The sequence below is a fragment of the Aulonocara stuartgranti genome (genome assembly GCF_965226115.1).
Source record: "Aulonocara stuartgranti genome assembly, chromosome: 7".
In the NCBI taxonomy this organism is placed as follows: Eukaryota; Metazoa; Chordata; class Actinopteri; order Cichliformes; family Cichlidae; genus Aulonocara; species Aulonocara stuartgranti.
The window spans coordinates 59671537-59696431 of NC_138945.1; the positions used below are offsets into that span (position 1 = coordinate 59671537).

General features: G+C 38.7%; 1 protein-coding gene across 1 annotated transcript; it reads left to right on the forward strand.

Annotated features, from left to right (window-relative positions):
• Positions 1–646: 646 nt before the first annotated feature.
• Positions 647–23921, forward strand: sema3ab (sema domain, immunoglobulin domain (Ig), short basic domain, secreted, (semaphorin) 3Ab). Its single transcript, XM_082539327.1, has 17 exons — positions 647–1422; positions 9426–9586; positions 10029–10091; positions 11998–12117; positions 12942–13032; positions 13810–13929; positions 14622–14764; positions 15905–16019; positions 16116–16185; positions 16302–16446; positions 16554–16773; positions 16899–16990; positions 17095–17136; positions 17589–17746; positions 19168–19235; positions 19955–20100; positions 21055–23921. Exons 1-17 carry the CDS (start codon positions 1305–1307, stop codon positions 21580–21582), a joined length of 2400 nt encoding a protein of 799 aa, XP_082395453.1. The 5' UTR covers positions 647–1304; the 3' UTR covers positions 21583–23921.
• The last annotated feature ends 974 nt before the right edge of the window (positions 23922–24895 follow it).

Here is a 24895-nt window from a genome sequence, read left to right on the forward strand (position 1 = left end):
TTTTAACATGTTGTAGATTCTCAGAGAAAGATAGCAAGAACAACGCAAGAGGGTTTGGTTGATTTATACAAAAGAAACAAACAAAAAAAACCCAACAACTTATTCATACATCCATGAGTGATAACTGTAAAAATATAAGTACAGACCTTTTGCAAAAGACAATATAAGTAAAATAAAAAGAGTTAGGGATTATCTAAAATGTAAGTTTGGGCATAAATAATGCCATGTTTGACCAAAAGGGTAATAGATCTACAAACAGTTTTGCGCTCACCTGTATTGAACCAGGGCTTATTTTTGTAAGGTGTTGAAGATGCCATATTATTCTAATCTAAAAGTCTTATCTGTATAAAAATACAGCAGTTAAAAATGAACAAAGCATAAAAAATCATTTTAAAAAATTCTCACAAAGCAGTTTGCTCAAAACACTGCACTGTAATAATCAGCTGTGTTTTGCTATTTTCTCACTCTTCATAACCTCTTGGCTTGCCCTAACCTTTTCTCTACTATCCAACTCACAGTTTTCATTTCTCTCATGCTTTCTTCACTTTCTCCCGCCTACACCACACTCCCCTTATTTCTCAATCTCTCTCCTCTCTCTCTCTCACTCCCTCTCTCGCTGTCTCTCGCTCACTCTGCGCTGTCTGCCTCAGCTGTTCTCAGTTGCACTGTGTGCCTTGTGCTGTGGGGACAGGGCAGAGCTGCGCTGAGTGGGGCTGAACTAGTTTAGAGGAGTCTTAGGTAGAGTGGCAGACAGGATCACAGTGGACAGGAAAAGAGAAAGCCACTAAAGAGTATGATTATCCGGCAGACAGGCTTAACAGTTGAAACAAAGTGGAACTGTTTTTCTTTTTTTTAGCTAAAGGTAGCTGTAGAGGTAGATAATGCAGATGGCTGTTTTCACTGGGTTACATACTGGTCAGGTACCAGGGCAGAAAAGTATGGCAGTCATACCTGCTTGCTCTTCCTAGCATTTAGTGTGGGCCTACTTTGGTTAACTTTAGCATTGACTTATCGGTGTGGGAAGCTCACTTGCAGTAACACTGACCCATAACCCCCAACTCTGCTTTGCAGGTCTGAGCTGGACTCTAATTTTGTCTTTTGACCCCTGGAATAGGAAAGGGTTTTGGATCTGGCAGTGAACGAGACCTGCTGTGAATCAGCCTGGACTGACCCGTCAGCATTTTTTCACAATTATTGGAAAACAATTTTTTTCTTCTTCTTACCAGAACTTAAAGCAGATCTGAGACTTTCGGCACTGGAGTTTGGTATTTAAAGGACTCTCTGGCCCCTATAGCCCCAGGATCATGGGCTTTTTCTGGGGCAGCATTATGCTGCTGTGTGGGGTGGCTTTGCTCAATACGGGGGGCAGCGGAGCCCAGAAGACCAAGAACAACGTCCCCCGGCTAAAACTCTCCTATAAAGGTGCGTTTGTGAGTTTTTATTGTCTTCAAATGTTATTATTTTAAGTGATTTGCCCTTAAATTTTTTGTCTGAGGTAGATCTTATGTCTTAGACTCTTACCTCCTTCTTACGCAGGTTCCAATCCTTTCAGCACGTATAGTGTGCTGGTCAAGCGACTGAAAAAAGGCAGTGTCTATAGAAAGTTTCAGTAACTGTGAGTCCCTAGATGTCTGTATGAGGCTTTAGTTATGATTACTTCTGAAAATGCTATATATATAAATTAAACAACAAGTACATAAATTCTTTACAAGGTTGTAAACTTTATGACTTATCAGGTTTAGGCTCTGGCTTTAAGAGGGTTGTGCATATTTGTTTTATATGGTTTCAGTCTTTTTACAGACCTGCATTCATACTATTTGGAGTTTTTTATATCCAATTATGTTTAATTTACCTGTAGCCGGGAAACTCTGGTGTTGTCATGGAAAGCTTTTGCACCATTAAAAATATTTCTGTCTTGACTCAGTAATCAGCTGAGACTAACAAATAGGAATGAGTATAAAACATATTATATGATATAAATCCAGCGAAGAAAACAGTTTAATAAAATTAGGTAAGGTAACTTTGTCAGCTTGTTAGTAAAAGTCCACAAGTCTAATGCACATGCATAAATGAACTGGTTATTAGAGAATGCATTCTTTCTTTCTGCCTCTCTGTCCTTGTTTTGATCAACTGCTGTTGTCAGTTTTGAAATAAAAGTAGTGCCAGATATGGGCTCCCCTGCAACTGAGCTTCATCTATCCTTCTCTTGCTTCCTTTTTTCCTAAATGTCATTTTTCCACTCAATTCTCTCCTGCATGGCAATTATACTAAGGATGAATGGTGCAGGTCTGTTTCAGCAGATGGCTCTCCCAAAGAGAAATGTTTCTCGCTCAGCACTGGGGGATCCATAATTATACACACAAGTATGCACATACATAAACACACACACATGCACACACATGCAACGATGCTCGCACACTTGCGCACATAAATGCATGACCATCTGTAGATAGCAAATGATACCTGTGAGGGTATCAGTCATTTAAAACCGCATGCTGTCAGACTGGTGTAACACGCCCATGTGGCGATATCTCTATTTCAAGTTAGATCCTCAGGTAGCAGTCTGGCAAGCTTGTTTTTTGCAGTCACCTCTATAATTATTATTTCTATTAGTACTAATTTGGATTTTGCACCTCTCCCATATGAGGAGTCAGTGCTTCATTTTTTTGTATTTAGTGCTTAGCATGCACTTAATAATAGGAGAGTGAGCAGGTATCATTTTCATGCTTGCACTGTGGTTGAAACATTGCTCCTGTAATACTGCAGAAAAAATTTTAACATTATCCACTGTAGGTCCCATTAGGCAAGTGACATGGGATTATTGAATTATGAATAATGTATGCCATAATATAAATTATGTATTACCCCTGTGTAGGTGAAGTACATTTACTCGTGGAGGAAATCAGATTGTTCACTGTGGTGATTAAAGAGCAGTACCTGCCTAAACAGTCTGAGAAGTTGTCCAGTCCTGAGGAAGCAGTGTCAGATCAGTGAGATACTGCTCTGTGAGGTGAAGAAAACCTGACCCCTACAGGTCTCCGGGAACAAGGGGTGAATCTGTTTATGGTCAAATTAGATGCATCTGATTATGCAGGTCTCACATTGGCACGTGTTTTGGGATTTCTTGCAGACTTCATTCATTTGAATGTAGAATGAAAGTTTTATCTTGGAATGGTGTAGCTATACAGCAGCTTGGCCCACCACAGTATGAACCCCCCAGTGGACAAAGTTAATTACTCTGAGACACACCTACCAATTCCTACCACCCACCCCCACCCCAAGACACACACACACACACACACACACAGACACACACATATACACATTGCTGAAACTTCCAACAGATCTTTAAAAGCAAGGGTTCAGGGGCACAAGGGCAATGGAGCAGGGGAAAGATAACAGTGGTACCCCATGGCTACCTAAACATGAGCTGAGGTCCAACTGTATCAACAACTAAGTGACTAGTTGATGATGAAGAAGTAGGAGTAGAAGGCCATGGACCTACAGTGCTGGCAACACCATAAAGCACCATGAATGTTTTACATATGTTATACTTTGGCATGAATTGATGTTAGATCGATTCACACCCTCTGGGTAAATGGGCCCTTTAGGGATTAAACATATGGCTCTCAAGTTTATGGGTCACAAGCAGCAGAGCACATGTTGTTTACTGTCCAGGGAAAGAAAAAAAGAAGGTACTTGAGTTTTATAGAATGTGGGTGTTCTGCCAAAAGTACTCTTTTTTTTTTTTTCCCCCGACCTGTCCACCCCTTTCTTTAGCTGAGCCAACGGCTTGAACAAAAGCACATACACATATCTGCAGCCACACGTACAGGCAAATGCATTCAGAGGAGCACAACAAAGTCCTGCTTTGGATAGCAAGACAGAAAAGGAGCAAAGAACTGAAAAATGATGCTACACTAGAAACCATTTAGTTTCACTAACCACAAAATATCTCTTCAGCATTCATACTTCATCTGTTTTTTTCAAATGGTGTTTTTCTTGTTTTCACTGTGGTGTGACTTTTAATCAGAGTTGGAGAATGGAGAAGTTCTCCTAAAGGCCTTTAATCCATAAGCATGTTAAGAATCTTCGGAGTGGAGTTGGGTTTCTTGGGGTGTGTACAATATAAACTCTGACTGGCCTTGAATGGCCATGGAAGGTATCCCATACATTCAGTTGAATGTTCTCAGTATTCTGTTCTAACTGGATTTGGATGATTTATTCTGCAGTGTTCATTTAGCTTAATCTATATCTGAAAGATTAACTTGGAAGATGTCTGCTTGCAAAATTTCCTGTGTCTACTGACTTACATGTGTCTGTAGTGAGATATAGAGCTACAAAGTAACTACCATCTTAAAAGGGTGTGGAATTATCAGTATGAACATGGAGGGTCTGAAGTTGCTCATATTTTAGTAATTTGGGGTCCTTTTATTTCTAAATTGTAAATACAGAAAACATGCAGAAAACTCAAATTGGGTGACCAAGACAAGCCATTCGTTCAGTTTACTGGGCATGTGTTGAAAGTCTCAGAAACCAAAATGGACTAAGAGAAAGAGGAAGAGCTTGGGTTTTAGTATTCCAGTGATATGAAGGGAGTCACAGAATCAGTTTAGTGGCTGCTAATTCTGTTTAATCAATATTTCTGGATGCAGTTCCAAAACTAAATCATTTATCAGCTAGACCAGAGGTAAGCAACTCCAGGCCTCGAGTGCCGGTGTCCTGCAGGTTTTAGATTTCACCCTGTGTCAACACACCTGAATCAAATGATTAGTTCATTCCCAGGCCTCTGGAGAACTTCAAGACATGTTGGGCAGGTAATTTAGGCTACGTTCACACTGCAGGTCTTAATGCTCAATTCCGATTTTTTGATCAAATCCGTTTTTTTTGTCTGCTTGTTCACACTACAAATAAAATGCGACAGCAAACGCGCTCTAGTGTGAACCCTCAAAGCGGCCCGCATGCGCAAAAGAAGACGTCACACACAACGCACTCTGTTTAGACCCAGAGCAAACAATATTGTTTGACTGATGGCCCTTAATATAAAGACTTGTTTCGGACTTTACGTTTCCCAATTTTGCTTTAAGTTATAAAGTTATTTTGTTATTTACATGGCCTAATAATTATCATTATTGCTGTTTTAGAGAGGAGCGGTGCTTCAAAGGATAGTTGCAGATTTCTGTCAGAATCTTCAGATTATACAGTACAAATAAAATGTTTACGTTTCTCCAACGTTGTCTTCCCAACAATTTCACTGGATGGCCAGGAAGTGTTCGCGATGTCTTCTCCGGCGCTGATAATTGGCGTCTGTGTTGTGACAGTGACGTAAAAGATAGATTTAATGCGACCTGACCATTCACACAGCAGTCGCTTTCTAAAACATCAGATATGTATCGGATTCAATACCACATACGAAAGTGACCCAGATCGGATTTGAAAATATCGGATTAAACTAAAATTATGTTCTTTTTTCTACAATATGCTACATTCTACAGAATTGCATTTGTTTTCATGTTTACTTGAATGTTTAAATTTAATTTTGCAAAGTTCTAACTACAAAAACAACATATTACTACATTTGATTTTGTTCAGCTCTGAAGAAATCAGTCTTGTCAAGTTTGATAAATAACTTCATTGGCAAAAAAAGAAAAAGTTCAAAACCATTTTTCTTTCAGCCAACAACAATAAAGCAAGACTAAGTGTCTGCCTTCATTTCTGTTTGACACTGAGCAAATTTCTTGACTGAAGCTGTGTTTTTTTTATCCTTGGGCATAGGTGACTCAGTAACTGTATACACCTGGAGAGTGTATATGATATGTTGGGATTTGACAGTGTACAACAATACAACAAGTCGTGCGAGTAAGGAACATCAGTGAAGCTATTGAACTGGGGCCAAACATCAGTGCGTTATGCTGCCATGTGTGCGTTATTATTAAGAAGTGTATTTTTCTTAGGAAGCACTTAGATAACACTCTGCGTGCCCTCCAGTTGAGAAAGATGGACAGAATGTAGGGTAAAAGAGTTTATTTTTATCAGTCTCACATGGGACTGTTGATTTTTCGCATCTATTCCATCTCTCGCTCTCCCTTTGTGTCTGTTACTTGCTTGCTTTCCAGTTCCCTAACTCATTCTTTTGCACTCCCCGTCCCTGACCCAGAAGAGAATAGTTAGTACATTTGTCTTTTACCAAGCAATGTTAAGGAAGAAAAAGAGAGAGCAGGAGGAAGTAGAAAACTGCTGGAGAAACAAGAATTTATTTTTATTTTTTTTAACTTATCTATCTGTCAGTTGTAACATAAAATCTCTAATAGGCCACACATTCTAAATAATTTCCCCCAGGGATCAATAAAGTATTCTGATTCTGATTCTCCTTTTTGCATGTCTGTCTCTTTCTCTCTGCTGTTCTATTGTTCTGCATCCAAACATTTTTTGTATAGCACAGTATCAAACTCTAAACAGGAAAGAATAAAAAAAAAACAAAAAAAAAAAAACAAGTGCCGTTTAATGTATACATAAATTTGACCTGAGGGGACACCAGTTCAGACATGTATAGGCTACTACCTCCGGTGTGGCTCGTAAACACATTTTTCTTTCCAATAACACACAGCACAGTATGCTCTATAAACATACATACACACACAGATCCACACACAATACCCACAGAGTATCTGTCTCTGGATGATTAGCTTTTAATAACTTAGCTGTAGTCTCTGTTGAATGGTCTGTTGCCATGGACACGACTCCCATAGACAATTTCCACAAACCAAAGATGTGTGCGTGTGGGTGTCTGTATGTATCTGGTGGGTGGATATTGTGATGCCATTCCCCTTGCTGTCAAACAGTGATGTGGTTTAGGGAAAAGTGAAGAGTAGTTTTCCTACTGCTACTGCTAATTATTAATGACAAATAACACAGACATCCTTTTGTGCTTTTTTACATTGAGAACGAGAATAAGTCTTCATCTTCTGGTTTGACTTTGTCTTTGTCATCCCCCACACGAATGTGTCTACGGTACAGGTAAAAAAGGGTCAGAGGTAGCAGGCAGATGTTATTGTGCAGTGCAGAGTTTACAGTTGATCAGCTAATGGTTGCTCACCATGGTTACAGAGCGGGCTCGACTGTACTTTTTTATGACTTTAATCTTCTTTCCAACTGTGTTTATGAAATAAATGTCTAATATTTCAAAATAATATGTTCAATAAAATTCAACTAGATCAATCTTGCAACAGAAAACAAATGATTTACAAAGATATGTTTCACAAACTGCAACAAAAAGCATTTATTTAACAAATAATTATGACTGTAAGTTGAACACAGTGGTTTGTATTAAAGCTTTGTGTCATTTGGGTTTAGATTCAGTCGGTTATGCACCAGAAAATATCTGTTCTCTATAATTTAATGGAAACTCATGGGACTGTTAGATCAAGGTTAGATTTTTTTTAATAAGACTGTGGAGTGGGGAGTGGAGTGAAAGATTAGTTTATTATTATTTATGATTTTTCCAAATTTCTCACAGTTTGCATTAAGGAACAGGAAACAAACGAAATTACAGAGACAGCGATAATGACAGGGTGTCAGTCTATTTGTATTACCATCCAATGAGTACTGTTATTTGCATGTGTGTGCATGTGCGCGTCCATGTGTGTGTGTGTGAATTAGGCACATGTTTATAAAAATGCCATGATACATAAACCAAAATCACATAAGGACAAGTAAGTCTTCATGTAACAGGCTACTGGATTGTCTGTTTGTAGCATTTCTTTTTCACAGGTGTCTTTCAGCACCTTTTAATACTATTTTAAATTCTTCAAACCATTCGTCCATTCATTTTCTTCTACTTATCCAGCACGTGTTGGTGGATAGCCTATCCCAACTGGGGTACGGCCTGGACAGGTTTGTCGGTCAGTTTGTCAAACCAATCTATTTTTCCTGTGATGTAGATATTGTTGCCCCCCTATCAAGAGTATACCCATAAATCCACCCCTCCAAACCCCCTTAATGTCAGCCATCTGGCTTCTTCTGTGATACAAAATATTGATTGAATTTGCATTTAGGCAAATATCTCAGACATATACACATATGGTAATGTTTCCATTAAATTTAAACTTCATACTGTACGAACCCATGCAGCCTTGGACTAGGTGAATGGTAAATAATGTATAGATTCCATAGCACAATATTCATGACCATGTAGGTTTTAACCTAAAAAATCTTAATAAAATTAGAATTTATGATTGAGAAAAACACCCTAAAAGCATTTAGTGTAATGCCCTCTATTCTTTGATGTTTTTCTTCTCGTACCAGTTTCCCTCTAGCTTGTGTCTTCTCACTCTCTTGGGTTCTGACACACTTAAGAGAAGGGGCATTCTCCCTGCTAAAGCATTCATGAGAGTTTTTTGTTGTTTGCCTCACCGAGGATGAGAAAGCAAGAGAGAGTGAGAGAGGAAGGCACCATTTCTCCTCTGCTCCCATAACTCTCTGTCCTTTTGTGTAGGTGGTCAATGGGAGGGGGGCCATGGTGTGGTTGGACTTTGTTGGTGAGAACAAAATGTGAGAAGGAGAAAGAATTAATATGTGCATGTGTTTGTGTGTGTATCTACACAGATTACACAAAAGGTGTTACAATACTACAGTCATAGTGCCACCTTTAGAGGTCGTTACAGTAATTAGATCCTCAGTGTTTGTGTCAAGTCTGGCTTTCTGCTGGGAAACCAAATGTCGCTGCTAGACTTGGCAGACCATTGCGTTAAGGTCCAAAACGTGAGCTGTAGCCTGTAATAAAGTCTGCTAATAGTTTATGTGGTTTAGAGTAGTCTTGCAGTTTGGTTTATGAAATATTAGCAGAGTAATATGACATTATAAATGCTCCACAGTTTTCCACTCTGAGTGTACAAAGTTCTGCTTGGCTGCTTTGGTGAAGGTCACTTCTCAGCGCAGACTGTCTGATTATTGGCTCCCAGATTTGGCTTTACCTGCCGAGTTCAATTTGGCTTGGCAAAGGCTCTAAACTATCTGTCAGCTAGGCCAAGCTGTATAGTCTCTAGTTATGAGAGCAATTTGTGAAGGAAAAGGGGAAGCAATAACATTTATGTAAAAAATCAAAACATATAAAGAAGTGAAAAAAAGGGGTTGATAAAAATGGAAACAGCATTCTTAGGTGATACAAGCACAAACAACTCAATATCATTTGATTAAATTGGCTCAGTGTAGCTGTGGGGAATAGAGGTATAGCAGCAAGATTTTAAGATATGGAAAGACATGCAAGTGGTCAAGCAAAAAGATACTGAAAATGTAATAGAATTTCAGAAAAATATACTGATCTGGAGAATTAGATTTGACTTTCATGCAACACAAATCCACAAACCCTTTATTTCGATGAATATTTTATGCTGATTCCTGCTTTTCTTTCCATTTTTTCTTTGCAGACATGTTGGAGTCTAACAACCTTGTGACATTTGAAGGCCTACCCAACAGCTCGGCTTACCACACCTTCCTGTTGGATGAGGAGAAAGGAAGACTAGTAGTTGGAGCCAAGGACCACATCTTCTCTTTTAATCTTCTCAATATCAGCAAAGAGTTTGCACAGGTAGCTGAAGCCTATAATTTATAGACTGCATGACTGGTTTCATGCATTCTGCGACAGACTCCATGTGTGTTTGCTGTTTCTGACCGACTTATTATCTCGCTCGTATCCGTGCATCTCCATCCAGAGTGCCAGGCAGGGGCGCAGGTGTCTTGGGAATCTCTTTTCTGTTCCTACCGAAAAGTGCCTCATGAATATTTCAGAGCAGGGCTGTTGCACACGATCACACACTGTGCCAGGCATGTAAGCTGCTCTCTGCACACCTGGATGAATAATAGAATAAACCGAAACAAAGTGGATAACAAATCGCAATGTGACCCCTTCAACTCTCATATATACACATCCATGCACACAAGCTGTTCCTCTTTCGACTGACTCTGTAAAATTGATTTTGTGTGGGGGTAATTCTTTTCTAACATGTGCAGGAACTGTGTTTATGTTGCAGATCCCTTGGCCAGCTTCTTCCACCAGAAGAGATGAATGCAAGTGGGCAGGAAAAGATCTCTCGGTAAGAGCTAAAACCATCCACCTTTTAAGTGGGTGTCAGCAGTTTGCCCCTCTACTCCCACTAATTTTTTCAAATGTCTTTGTTCTCTCATACGATGAAAAATGTGCAGTTCTGCAGGTCTCAAAGCAAATCACCCTTGGAGTTACACTGGGGTTATATGAGCTTTTTTTATATGGCATTTTAATCATAGATTATATGAGATTTTTTTCTTTTTTTCAGTTTGTTTATAGCAGTTTGTTGACAATATGTTATATGGACAACTCAAAGACTCGCTATAGATCTGATAATAATCTCAGAGCCATATTTGAGACCATAATAATTTCTCTCCTCCCTAAAAGATCTGTTTTAGCCTATAAAAACGTACTTTTAGGTATAACATTTCTTTGTTATTAATAACTACCAGTACTTCCATATATTCAGGGATCACAGACAGTAGTGTTCCAGTGTTATTGGGCTTTGTTTTTCCTCTGTTTCTGCTTTAATATTTGACAGACTAACCTCAAGGGAGGCCTTTGAAGCTGAAAGACTACTAATTTGCCAAATTTAAATAAGACAAACTAGTGTCACCCAATCCCATTACATTACTAATATAATTTCTGTGGGACTGTTTTTTTTTAAACTAGCACATACAAAACCACAGAAACAATACATTAAATCACATTATTCATATATTGAAACCTACAGTAGCATAGTTGTGGATAAAACACAACATTTCATAATTTTAGATTATAGAGTTCTCTGGATGAAAATACTTTCTAAAATTTTGCTCCCAACTAAAGCTGGTCTTAAACAAATCCAAGTTGTTCTGGCATTTACATTCAGGGCCTTTTTTTTTTTTTTTTTTTTTTTAACTCTGTACATCTTTCAGAGCTTTGGCAAGTCAAAAATCACATTTCTCTATGTCTGGCCAAGTGCAGTTTTAGAATAGCTTTTGTGATGTGGTGAAACTTTGTGCCCCTGCTCTCTGTAAGCTATGTTATGAATTTTATCTCTAAATGGGCCCTGAAGCAAAAGGCTGGAATGTAAAATCATGGAAATGCTGGATGTGTATCAGCTGTACCTGTGATCATCAGCCCTTCTGTGTGGCTGATTTGAAGTGTACTAAAGTCTTTTGTGTTATTTTATTCTATAAACATTATGTCATGGATATATAGGGTATCCTGAGGGGTGGTCTCTGTGTTATATAGTTGGAGGAGAGTAAGAATTAATGGGAGATGAAGAGTCTGTTCACTAATCTTATTTAATGCAATCAAAACAAACAAGATGAAACGGAGAGTCAATGAGAAGCAGGAAGGTCTGATATGTGTGACAGACAAGTACAAGTTAAAAAGCACAAGTGTTACGAGTTTATCACAGCAAATGTCAGGTCAGTCAGGGTCATAGCAAAACAGTGCTGCTTCCTGCTCGTGACCTAGTATAACCAGATAACTTAGTCATGCATAATTTGTGGCAGTATTCTATTTTTTTACATTTTCTGTTGTGAAAATGTGGTGACACATTCAGCTTTATTTGAGGTCAGGCTCGCTCAGGCATGTGCTGCAAGAACACGAGGAAATGTGGCATATGGCTGCAGAGCAATGCAATATTTCATATACAGTTGTGCAACACAACAACACACACACACTGTTTTCTTCGACTTTTGAGTTCAGTATGTAATAAAAAAAAAACAGAATCAGATGACAGTGTTTAGTGGGCTCTTAATTTTATTTCCAGATTTATTACTCGGCACACTGGTAGGGTTTATGGGTCACTCTCTCGGGAAATACAGCAGATTACTTTAAGCTTTGCTCTGTTTTTGTCTCCAGTCTTTTTTATGCAGGCACTGGATTTTTCTGAGTGACACTCTGTTCTGAATGACACTTTAAAAAAATAATAATTTTACTGTTTTCTGTCTTTGCTACATCAGAGAGAATGCTCAAATTTTGTGAAGGTGCTGCAGCCATTCAACCAGACCCATGTCTATGTGTGTGGGACAGGAGCCTTCCACCCTGTGTGCTCCTACCTGGACGTGGGCAAGAAATCAGAGGTACAGGCACACTCTACACCTCCATTGAAGTTTCCAATTTCAATTTCTATCAAACACATAATCCCTTAGAATATAAAAGCTGAGTTTCCTGACATATCAAGTATAAGTATTTAAAGCTCTCAGTGGCCATGAGGGTTAGAGAATTGTCTTTCTAACAGATGATTATATAAGTGCATAAAAAGTGGTTTTCATTCAGCAAAATGAGGTGGAAACGCAGGGTTTCATAGTCTGACGAATTTCCAGTGCATCAGTCTAATGCGCGCTCTTTTCTCCTCCAAATGTCACTGAGTCTGACTGATGTGAATTTCCAATTCATTAAACAGCTATTTACAGATAATTAGATGCAGGAAATCCATCTATCTCGTGTGTAGAACTCATGAACAAAATATGAAATTCCTCTGTAGGGCGTCCTTTGGTGTCACAGAGTTAGAGAGAAATGAAATTTATTGTTTTAATACTTGTTCTGTAAAAATTTCAAAATGCTTCAATATTTTAAACTGAACCTATTTTACATAATGACTAACATTGATATTATATATTATATCTACAGTCTCTAACATTATCACACAAGTATTTGTCAAAAACAACTTTTGCATCGTGTCGCAATATTTCCAAAATAGTTTGGACTAAAAAACAAAAAAAACAAACAAAACATAAATACTATCCTGTGGTCTCTCTAGCTTTGCCGTTCTGGAAGTTGTGAAATGCTGACAGCAAAATGACTTTCCCAGAAAACTTTCACTTAAATGGAAACTACTTTTTCCAAAAGCTGATACTTGATGATATACTGAAGGTTCTGTGCTTGTCTGTTCAACTATGTACAGGACAGTGTTTTCAGACTTGAGCCCCACGTGGAAAATGGCCGTGGGAAGAGTCCCTATGATCCCAAGCTGCTCACTGCATCCATGCTAATTGGTGAGTTTAAGAGCGGATACCCTGCGCTGTCTGTCTGTGTGTGTTAGAGTGAGGTCATATAAAAACAAGTAAGTTAAGATACACCCACTGGTTTGCTCTGTCATTGCAGCAGATATATAGGGTGCAAAGTAAAAGCAAATAACAGAACACAGGCATTCTTCTCATTCATTATAAGTGGACCAGCTTTGTATTTAAGCACTGGGAACCCCTCATTGGCACGATTGTAAACTTCTTTTCACCATGACTATACATCATTTAAGTAGTGGGTGTGGGGTCAGTGACACTTTATTGAGTTTTTTCTTTGCATAGAATCTCATTTTTTTGGCAAGTGAACTATGTGAGCATGCCTTTTCTCTCTTACTCCAATCATTGCCAGTCACATTGCGTTACATCTGAGTGTTTAACCTAGCAGATGGCCATTTTCCAGCCCATCACCCCTAATCCCTGCTCCCTTTTCTCTTTCCTTTCTCACCAGCTTTATTATGTACTCGTCCTATCTCACACCTCTGTCCTGTCCCTCCTCCTCTGACCTATTCATTCATCCTTCTCTCTCCTCCCTTCTTAGCCCTGCCTACGGTGTTAATGTCAATTTCACACTCCTGATGTTCATCACATCTGTCACTGTCTGTTTTCTCTCAGGACTCCAAGTTTATCTATACTGCCAAGCCCCTGTACAATCCCTCAGTTTTATGCCTTCATCATTGGGGAAAAATCCCTAAAGATTGTTTACTCATCTGACATTACTAAGCTAACTCAGTTTATTCCTCTTAATCTCAGATGGAGAACTGTATGCAGGAACATCAGCTGATTTCATGGGGCGGGACTTTGCCATCTTTCGCACTCTTGGAAAGCATCACCCAATCAGAACAGAGCAGCATGACTCCCGATGGTTAAATGGTGAGAGAGATGAGGAAAATCCCTTCTGATTATACAGTACTTTTCTTGTTTTTAATTTTGCAAGCTGACTCTTTGATCCCAGTTGTGTTTTTGTTTGAGCTCAGATATGATCAGAGTTCGTCACTGATCTCCTCGTGGACATGGATCTCAATGTATCATCACCTGATTTACATTTATCACAGTTTGGTACTACAAAAAAAGGGGTTTGACCTTAAAACAACTTTAAATTAAACTACCCTGAGTGCTAATATATAAGAAAAATATAGAAAAATATACAAGAAATACCTATAATAACCGGAACTATCATCTCTGTTGATGGAATGGCATACCTCAAGTTTTCAAATGTAGGTTTTACTTACTGTTTTTCACCAGTTAATATTATTCCAATTCATCATATTCTGCTTCAGCTAAGGTGCTGCAGCTTGTTGCAGTCCAGACAAAGAACGAGAAGCACATAATTCATTTAGCTGGCCCGTCTCCAGTGGAGTTGTGAAATTTAATATTAAGTGTTGTTATTGCCTTTCAGGCTCTATAGAGGGAAGTCCCTGAGTACATGTCTGCTATTTCACAGCATCTTTAAACTCTCACACAGTATCTAGCACTTGGTTTAAAACTAGATACAGAGCAGTTTTTTCCAGATTAAGAAACACAAAAACTAACATTGACTTTGTGTGTGTCTTTGTCGCTTGCAGATCCTAGGTTTTTAGGCATTCATCTTATTTCAGAGAGTGACAACCCAGAAGATGACAAAATCTACCTGTTCTTCAGAGAAAATGCTATAGACGGAGAGCATACTGGAAAGGCCACACATGCTCGCGTCGGACAGCTCTGCAAAGTACGCACGCACACAGAGGACATGCAGGATGGCCTTTACAAAGGAAAATCCCAATATACACAATAGCAGAGAGACAAAGGCACACACACGTTCACACCAGCATTATGTGAAATAGCTCCTGTATCTGGAAAAAACACTTGACGGGTGTCTGAGTGGCTTTCATAATGGTAGCTTTCAGGAGCTGTTATCTGTGATTATTTTTAGCCTGGAGAAGAGTGGGCTTTGTTTTGCGTGGTACAACTGCCCCGGAAGACAGAAACCTGAGAGAAATGTCAAATGTCGCCAGAACCTGAGAGGCAAACACACCATCAATGGCAGCACTGTTATCCTAATGCCAAGCTTTGGCACTTATTGGGCCTTTAGCTCCAGGGGATGGTTATGTTAAAGAACTGGCCTCGTATCAAATTTCACAGCCTAAATCCATTTCTTATTCATTTAGCAGGAATTCAGTAAGCTTACTGCAGATCAGTGAGCGATGTCAGCCTCAAACCCCTGTTTAGCTGCACATCATGCCTCCTTCATGACTGCCTGATTATCTAGAATGTCAAGAATCTGCTATCTTCAACACAAGACAAGCCATCCATTATGTAAAATGGGGTATTAACTCCAGCATATGCATGTCTTGGATACACTATAATTTACTGCCATAAATCAACACAAAGTGAAATCCATTTTTATGAGCCAGAGCTTTGTGCGTCTGTGTTTTTGTGCTATGTTCATGAAGACAAACACTACCCTGTAAGGCACAGAGATGCATATTATTAAGAAGTGCACTGGAACAAACAGTTCAATATGTGCTGTCCTCTTTTTGTACAGCATCTAGAATTGCATTATTCACAAAAATATATATAAAAATATACATATAAATATAGAAATACATTTTAAAAACCCAAACATGGATGCTTATTAGACTTGTTTAATATGTTATAGAATTTTTTTGGTAGTTTATTTTGTACAGAGAGTTTACTGTGCATTCACTGAATAAAAAATAGGAAATAGAGAGACTAAATATGATAATAATAATAATAATAACATGAATGCTAGTATTGTGTCTTTAGTATGCTTTAAACAGTGTTAAAAAAGTGAAAATGACAGTATCACTAAGCATAGACAATAAAAAAATTTTGCCATGTCCAACAGAATGACCTGGGAGGTCACAGGAGTCTGGTAAATAAATGGACAACCTTCTTGAAAGCTCGACTTATTTGCTCTGTGCCCGGGAATAATGGAATAGACACACACTTTGATGAATTACGTAAGTGATCGCTCCCAAACCTCCACATATTATTTCCTTAATTTGAAATATTTGCACAATGTCTTTTTACGTCTTGCCTTTTCTTTTGGCTTTCAGAGGATGTTTTTCTCATGAGCACAAAAGATCCCAAGAGCCCAGTTGTGTATGCAGTATTCACTACTTCCAGGTACTGTGGCTCATTTGAAGTAGTTAAATGGTTTTTAGTAGTTCATGTCCATTTAATACACGATTTGTAACTTCAAAATTACATGTGTTTTTCTGTCTCATTCTTTCTTCTATTAGCAACATCTTCAAAGGTTCAGCTGTGTGTATGTACAGCATGACAGACATCAGAAGAGTGTTCCTGGGTCCGTACGCCCACAGAGATGGGCCCAGCTATCAGTGGGTGCCCTTCCAGGGACGTGTTCCCTATCCACGACCTGGCACAGTGAGTACAATATCCTCTTTACAAGAGGATGTACTGAAGCTTGTGAGTTCTTGCTTCTTTACAACCAACAATGTAACAGACACTGTTACCTTTATTTGCCCCCACAGTGCCCGAGCAAGACATTTGGTGGATTTGACACAACAAAGGACCTCCCCGATGAAGTTGTGCAGTTTGCCAGAAGCCATCCAGCCATGTTCAACCCTGTCTACCCCATTAATAATCGACCAATCATAGTCAAAACAGATGTGGACTACCAGTTCACCCAGATAGTGGTGGACAAAGTCGAGGCAGAAGATGGCCTTTACGATGTTATGTTCATAGGCACAGGTAAAACAAATAAAAAGTATAAAGTTTATGTAATTTATAACTAAACATTATCATACTGTAGTAAGGAATCGCTTGGAACTACAAAGCAGTATTGACCTAAAATGTGTACTTTCATTATATCCTAGATGCGGGAACAATTCTGAAAGTGGTGTCCATCCCCAGAGGCTCCTGGCATGACTTAGAGGAAGTCCTATTAGAAGAAATGACCGTTTTCAGAGTAGGCTATTTTCCCATCACCCATATTATTTCGTTTTGGAGAATATCAAATCAGAAAGATCTGTTGTTTGTTTTTAATTATTTTTGTTTTATTATATTTTACAGGAGCCTGCAGCCATTACAGCTATGGAACTATCTACAAAACAGGTAGAGACTGCTTATGATTAAACTTTACACAGCTGTCATATTGTAGACATTCATGACAAACAAGTGACTCTTGTTTATATAAGTGTGTCTGAAAAACCGTCCTGAGAAAGCGTTCTCTTATTGGTGACACATCTTGCTTCAGGGTAAAAAGACAGAACAAAGACATGCTTGTCTGCGCAATTTAAACAACAGCATGTTGCCACAGAAAAATCTTGATTGTTGGGTTTGTCGCAACAGTTGGGTTGTCAACTGAAATTGCAGGATGAGACAAAATGAGCAGGATAATTGATAATTGTAGTAAAATGTATCTATCTTTCTTTTCTTGCTTTACTGAGAAACAACATCTGAGACAAAAGTAGTTAATGAAACCACACTGCCCACCCAGACTTAGTAGCAAAACTAAAGCTCCTAAGACATAAAATAACAAATATTTGAAATTTTTCTGTTTACAGCAACAACTCTACCTGGGTTCAGACATCGGGGTCTCGCAGATGCCTCTGCATCGTTGTGAGGTTTATGGGAAGGCTTGTGCTGAATGCTGCTTGGCAAGAGACCCTTATTGTGCATGGGATGGCACAGAATGCTCCAGATACTTTCCCATGGCTAAGAGGTAGTGAATTTCACAGTCATACTTAACATGTTGCCAGTGTGTTGAAGCTGCTTGAGATCTTTTACGTTGCAGCTAATCAGATCTGTAAGACACAGAGCAAGTTTAGGTTTGCCTACAATGTCCTGGACTGGTACTTATATAGCACTTTTGTACTCTAACTGGGAACTCAAAGTGCTTTTTACTAGCCTCATCCACCCAATCACACACACTCTTTTCCATACTTAAGAGCTTTGTTTAACATTTACATACACAGTCACATGTAGGCATCAGGGGCACTCGGGGTTCAGTATCTGGTCCAAGGATGCTTCAATAGGCAGACTGGAGTGGCCAAGGAATCCATTCACGACCTTCCGATTGGTAAATGGCCTGCTTGACTTTCACCCCAATGGAAATGATGCTCCAACAGCACAATTCACATACAACATTTTATATATTGTCATGCATGTACATAAATACAGCATATTTTATTAGAGCAACTTGCTTTTTTAAAACACAAGTGTTGTCCTGTTAGGGTTTTAATCATGATTGTTTAATAAATTGTGTTGGTTAAATCTATGGTCTATACTTCTTTGAGGTAAAACTTGATTATGTGAATAGACTGAGGACATAGCCGCAATTCAGCACTAGAGCTAGGGTGCACTTTTAGTGCAGGCTTTGCGTATTTGCCAAAATCCCCTGAAGGTACAGGATCCTGTTTCTAGCACAAAACTAGAAATATAAACTGCCTCATGTGTTGACTGCAAATGAGAGCCAGTGTCAGTGATGTCTGGAGGCTGCCTGGGTGAACCAGGGGTGAGGTAGGTTCGGTGGTGGTTTGGTTATGCTGTAGTAGACGTGGACTGATTGATGTGCGCTTGTGTGGTTGTGCTTTTTGTGCAGCCGCCCACTCATAGCTTCATGGGGCTTATTGATTTAAATGCTAGCTCCATCCTGTGTTATATTCGACTCTAATATTTTTTAAACACCAATATAAAAACTTTGAGTTGGAACATGAGGAAACAAAGGTGAATTATTTTTCCGTTTGCTTTGGTGTCTCCATAGTTGCTTAAATTGTTGTTGGTTGAAATATTCTCATGGTAATGCTTGACAGTAAACATGAAACTCTATCTCTTTTCCATGTGAAACCGACAGAGATGACAGGCTAGAAAGATTTATTAATTTGAATTCCTGTGTCACACACCCTATAATTAAAGCTTTCCTGCTAAGCTTTAAGCTGAATGATGCTTATTTGTTTGTGTTGGCCACCAGTACAGCTGCAAATCTCTGCAAATCTCATTCAGATGCACACACACACATACAAAGTGACTGAACACCTATTTTCTTTAGCACACCCATGCAATCATTGCTTCTTTTGACCTGGGAAAATGTTTATATATATATGTGTGTGTGTATAAAAAAATTTTGTCTGTGTGTTTTTGCAGGAGAACAAGGAGGCAAGATATCAGGAATGGAGACCCACTCACACAGTGCTCAGATCTGCAACACCATGGTATTTTTTTCGATATATGTACATGTTTTATATCATTCAATTAAGATTTTATGTTGTAATGTAGACAATAACATTTCAATATCCAAAAGAATGTGCTAAAACAAATTATAATCAGATTTAAATGACACTGGCCTTTCCTGACCTGCTCAAAAAGGGTGGAGAAGATAGTAGAGTTGAATGTGTGTGGTGTCGTATCTACGTCTTTTATGTGTTTTCTGGTGGTTTAAAGATTAAGGTCAGTTGACGTGAAGCTTGTAATTAACACATTAAAGAATCCTCCAAGTCTGCTTTCTGTTGCCAAACCCTTCAGTCTAATGCACTGTAATTGTACTTAGTCCAAAAGCAGGACTGGTCTACTATACTTACTCACTATCTTAATTATACATCTCTTTCTTTAATTGAAATAGACAAAAGAAGAAAATGTTAGCAAAAGCTTCCAAGTTGACAAGGTTTAACCAGACACTACAAAAAAAACCTTAATAAAAATTGTGGCGTATATATTTAATTGTATGTACAACCCAGATATTGACTAGTAAATGTCATTGTTGTTGTTGCTGCCTCTTTATATGCTGTTTGTGACTGAGCATGATGAGAAAGGAGAACATTTTGTGAATGTCAGTAACTGAATAACCTTCAGTTAATATTTCTAACTTATTGTCTGTAAATAAATCACATAGCCAAAACCTGCAATACCTAAACAAAATTCATTTCTTTCCCAGATGAGTTAAGTGGGCAGTCAACCCTCCAGGATAAAACTGTGTACGGTGTGGAGAACAGCAGCACTTTCCTGGAGTGTAGTCCAAAGTCCCAGAGAGCTACGACATACTGGCAGTATCAATCCACAACGGATGACCACAAACAAGAGGTGGGCTTCATCACAGCACACATAATGTGTTTCATTTCAGAAAAATAGATTCAGACTGCATCTGGATCAGTTTGACTCGGATACAGTCTGTCTTGATAGAAAGTAAATAAAGAAAAGAAAGAGACATTGCGTTAGGTAACACATAATACAGGTGACAAAAAAAAACCCAATAAAACAACCAGACTAAGTATCTAAGTACTCAGTAAAGTACTGAACTACCATATGCTGTCAAATCAGTGCTGGTATTCCTTGGCTACTGGAACGTTAAAGGGATGGAACATCCTTCTCTTAAAATGTATTTGGTGTTTTGATGTTAACTCTACTTACCATATAGTCACTGTATAGTAAAGGACTCATTCCTTTTCATCACAGATGATTTCTCAAATCTATACTCCATGTGCATTTTCCCCAAAACCTATTATACTGTAAAAAACAAACCAAAAAAACCCCAAAAACTGATGCAGGTATTGACCGTTTTGCAAATACTTTGCACCTACAGAAATGCTTTATGGTTATCAAAAAATCTACTGCAATTTCTGACTGAGGCTCCAGCCCTCCATGTCGTAGTAACTAATTATTTTCCAAAATCACTTACATTGTATCTACATCTATTTGATATCTTGATACAAATTCAGAATCAACTGGGCCTGCTCAGCATTTTAATACATACTGCCAAACTAGACCATTGTTGAATGTTAATTGCATAATTGCAATCATGCAGTGCACCGGTGTAGAAGTACCTGTATCTGTTATATTTCTTATTATCTCAGGTTGTCCTTGAATCACATACCTGTCGCCTACCTTTTTTTTTTTTTTTATTAATCAAATACTATAGTTGATTTTTTGGACAGTATAATATGATAATAGATTTCAGATTCTGAATGCATTTTTTCTGTCTTTTTTCTCTTTGTCCTTCACTCTGCCTCTCTCATCACTGATTCTTTCACTCTTTAGATTAAATCAGAGGAGCGCTTTATCCACACCGAGCAGGGCCTCCTGATTCGCACACTTAACAAGAAGGATTCAGGCATTTATCTGTGCCAGGCAGTGGAACATGGCTTCATGCAGACAGTTCTAAAAGTTAACTTAGAGGTCATTGACACGGAGCGTCTGGAAGATCTTCTGCATCGTGATGAAGAAGCAGCTAGTGCCCCTGCCCATGAATTTTCCTCTTCTAGAGAAACTCCCAATCAAAGGCTGTGGTACAGGGACTTCCTCTCTTTGGTCAATCACCCAACTCTAAATAGTGTGGACGAGTTCTGCGAGCAAGTTTGGAAACGGGAGAGGAAGCACAAGAGGCAAAAATCTCACTTGGTACAGAAAGTGCAACTACATCAGCAACAGCAGCAGAAGACTGCGACGAGTCCTCGCAACCACATGCATGCTCAAGGGCTGGCAGCCAAGTGGAAACACCTGCAAGAGAGGCAAAAGGGTCGCAACCGCAGGACCCATGAACTGGAGAGGGCTCCCCGCAGTGTGTGACTTACAAACCTTGACTGTTAGCACAGACTTTTAACCACACTCAGTTCTCATTCAGTAAACTCATCCTGTTTTTATCCTCTGTTCTGAGACACAGATTTCTTCCACAAAGAATGGAAACCTCAAAAAGTAGATACTACCCTGAAGTGTCAGCTGGAGTGTTCTGTGCGTGGGAAGCCATGTTTACAGTTCACCAGTATGGAGGACTGCAGGAATCAGGATGTTGTATCACGCAAGACCATTGGAGCATGTTATCGTAGTTGGCTCATGCGGTCTGAATACTGCAGAGTGACATATCCACCCTAAAGACTCTTGTGGAGGTGGATCTGACAGTGGCAGTTACATGGTATGCTTTTAACTGTCAGTGCGGAGAAACACCCGATAATTTCTGCTGCAGAAATACGAAACAAAAGTAGCTGAGATTATACGAATAAAGTCTTGAAAATTAAAAGACTCATCATCAACAACAACAACAACATGAAGCTCATCAAAAGGACACGATGCCTGATCACTGCAAGAAATCCAGAGGAGCATTTATCATTCATTAAAAAAATAAACTAATTAAATAACTAAAATGTGTAAATACTGTATTCTGTAACATCTGCTCATCTGAAAGGGAATGCTTGTAGTTATCAAGTTGCTTCATGTTGCTTTCCCGTGTAGAAATTTATTTTTAAAAAAATATCTGTCAAAAGCTGTTGTAAACAAGGAGGTTTTGTACATGTCTGTGTCCTACCCCTAGATAATCTTCCAAAACAAAGACTTGTTCTGTTGTTGTTTTTTTTGTAGTTATCAGATTCCTTCTAGCCTCAACATTTAAAGTTAAGTGTCAGTTCACAGTATATGGATGGCTGCCAACTCTATCGTTTCAGTATGCCAAATCTCATTCTGAGTTCTTCCATATTTATTTAATTGTACCTTGTGTACACTTTGTCTCCTTTACTTGTGTATTTATTGATAAACAGTTCTGTACATTGTGTGTTTCCTTTTTTTCATGTGCAGGAGGCTTCCTGGAGGTTAATATTTGGTTTGATTAAGTTGATTTGCAGGACCAATCTAATCAAATAACTGTATTGTCTGCAGTAGAACTAGAAGTACAGTATCACAAGTTTTGTTCAGTGTCAAATGCATTACATATCAAATGTACTGAGCAATAAGCCAGTATCTATACTTTTATTTTTCCCTTTTATTGACTCATATCCATATTCTTCACAGAGCAGTGACAGTCTTTTTTCTGAATATGATGTTAAACGATATCCACGCAAACACAAACCTGGAATGTAGCTGTGAACACCATGTAAATATAAATACTATGGTATATGTTTGAGAAATATGACAGTATGTGCTAGTGCATGTCAGTGCTATTGTAGTGTTGCTGTTTTACTATGGCATTGATAACCAGTCTGATGTTGTAGAGTTCAATTGTTTGCTTATCTAGTGGACGGTAGTTATTATTCGAAAGCTGTACATACTATTTCTGTTAGGACTCTAAATTGTATACTTGATATAAAACAAGAACTAAACATAATCTCTATGGATTGAAATGGCCACAGACCAGTGAACAACAGTAACCAGTTCAACTCTGCAGCACATTAGTATGCCAGATAACATTGTGTGTTTGTGAGCTTCATCTGCTTTTGGAAGCCAAGACAGAGGAAGATGAGAAACAGCTGGGGCCAGCCTCAAGAAATGTGAGGCTCACAAATCAAGTTAAACACCAGTTGTGAATGTGCATATATGATAAGATCATGATTATAAAGAGAAAATGTGGGGGACCTGTAGTGCACATGGAGTGGCTCTGAGGAAATGAAGTGCTGCTCTTGCTGCTTTTTGGCATGATGATGGTGATGCTGATGTATTCTACTGATCTAATAAATGTCTTTTCATAAAATGCTAGCTTCATTAAATCTGTTTTAATATACTATGCCCTGCTGCATGGTATAGCGAGCTCGTGTAGTGTAGATGATCGGATTAGATCTTGAAATACCTTTTTGGTACATCTGCATAGTAATGAGGAAAACTTTTATTCCCTCATGTAACGTATCCTTAATATTGGGATTCATTTAATGGTGTGCTTGTCTTTTCTCTGTGCAGACAAGAACTGCTGTATGGTACATACAAAACTGACTAATTAATGATTTATAGCTGAAGTAATTAACATAAGAGATATTAAAAATCAATGTTGCTTAAAAAGACAGCCCAAGTGCCTCTTATGGTGTGTATTGAAAAAGTGAAGCTGTGTACTCTTGTGTGCCTCAGGCAGTAGAGTTACTGTAAGTTGATATTAAAACCTTGATGGGTGATGTGCTGTGAATAAAACATTAGACCCCTACAGTCTCTAACTGAAGCCTAGCTGTTGTATTTGCATGCCGACATGAGCTGCAAACATTTCAACTTGGACTCTCGACATATGCAATTCAGACAAAAATTATAAAAAGAAAAAAATGAGGAGGAGAAAAAACAAGTTGCCAAAACTCACCCATGGAGGGTGTGACAGCGTAGCCTGCCACAAAATATTAAGTGTGTTGTACTACCGCCCTCTGGTGGTTATTTTATCACAGCACATATTGTTTTATAAATGGAAAAAAATATCTCTTCTATATGATTGTAAAGCATTTACTGTAGTCATAAAGGTGTTTCTTATACATTTTTGGTCCTGAAGCTGCGTTTGGAAACACAGCAGACTTGTTTTATCACTTTTGAGCATCTGGTGACACCTTTGGCCTGAGGTCAAAGGTCGGTTGGTGTATGTCCCACCTGGGTTATGACCTTGACCTCTGCAGTCAATTCAGCTGAGGCCACGGAAGTTTCAAGCAGACACTTCAAAGGGAGTATTACTATGGCCTGTCTGCTGTATTTCATCTGGAAAATAAATACAGCATATGTATATATATGCTTTTGGACTGTGGAAAGAATATTAGTGCGTGTGTGTGTGTGTGTGTGTGTGTGTGTGCTATAAATGCTCTTACATTCTCTTTCAGTATTTCAATCACATTTGAACTTGTATTGTTCCATTTGGTCATGTTATCACAGATTCAGCAAAGGGATCAAGAAGCGCTTTCAAAAAAGGCCACAGAGCCTTGATATAATTGCTTCTGCTATTGTAGTTATACAGCACGTGACTGCCCTCCAGTGGCTGATGAGAGACATCTTTCCACCATTCCAGTCCAGTGGAAAACAGAAACTCCCTCTGACTCGCAGCCAAGGCCATGGTTGAGTGAAAACACCCCTGACACTCACACAAAGGACTACTAAACTCAGTGGAAAAACTGACATAGAAGTGACAAAGTCAGAGAGCAAGAATAAAGAAAACAGA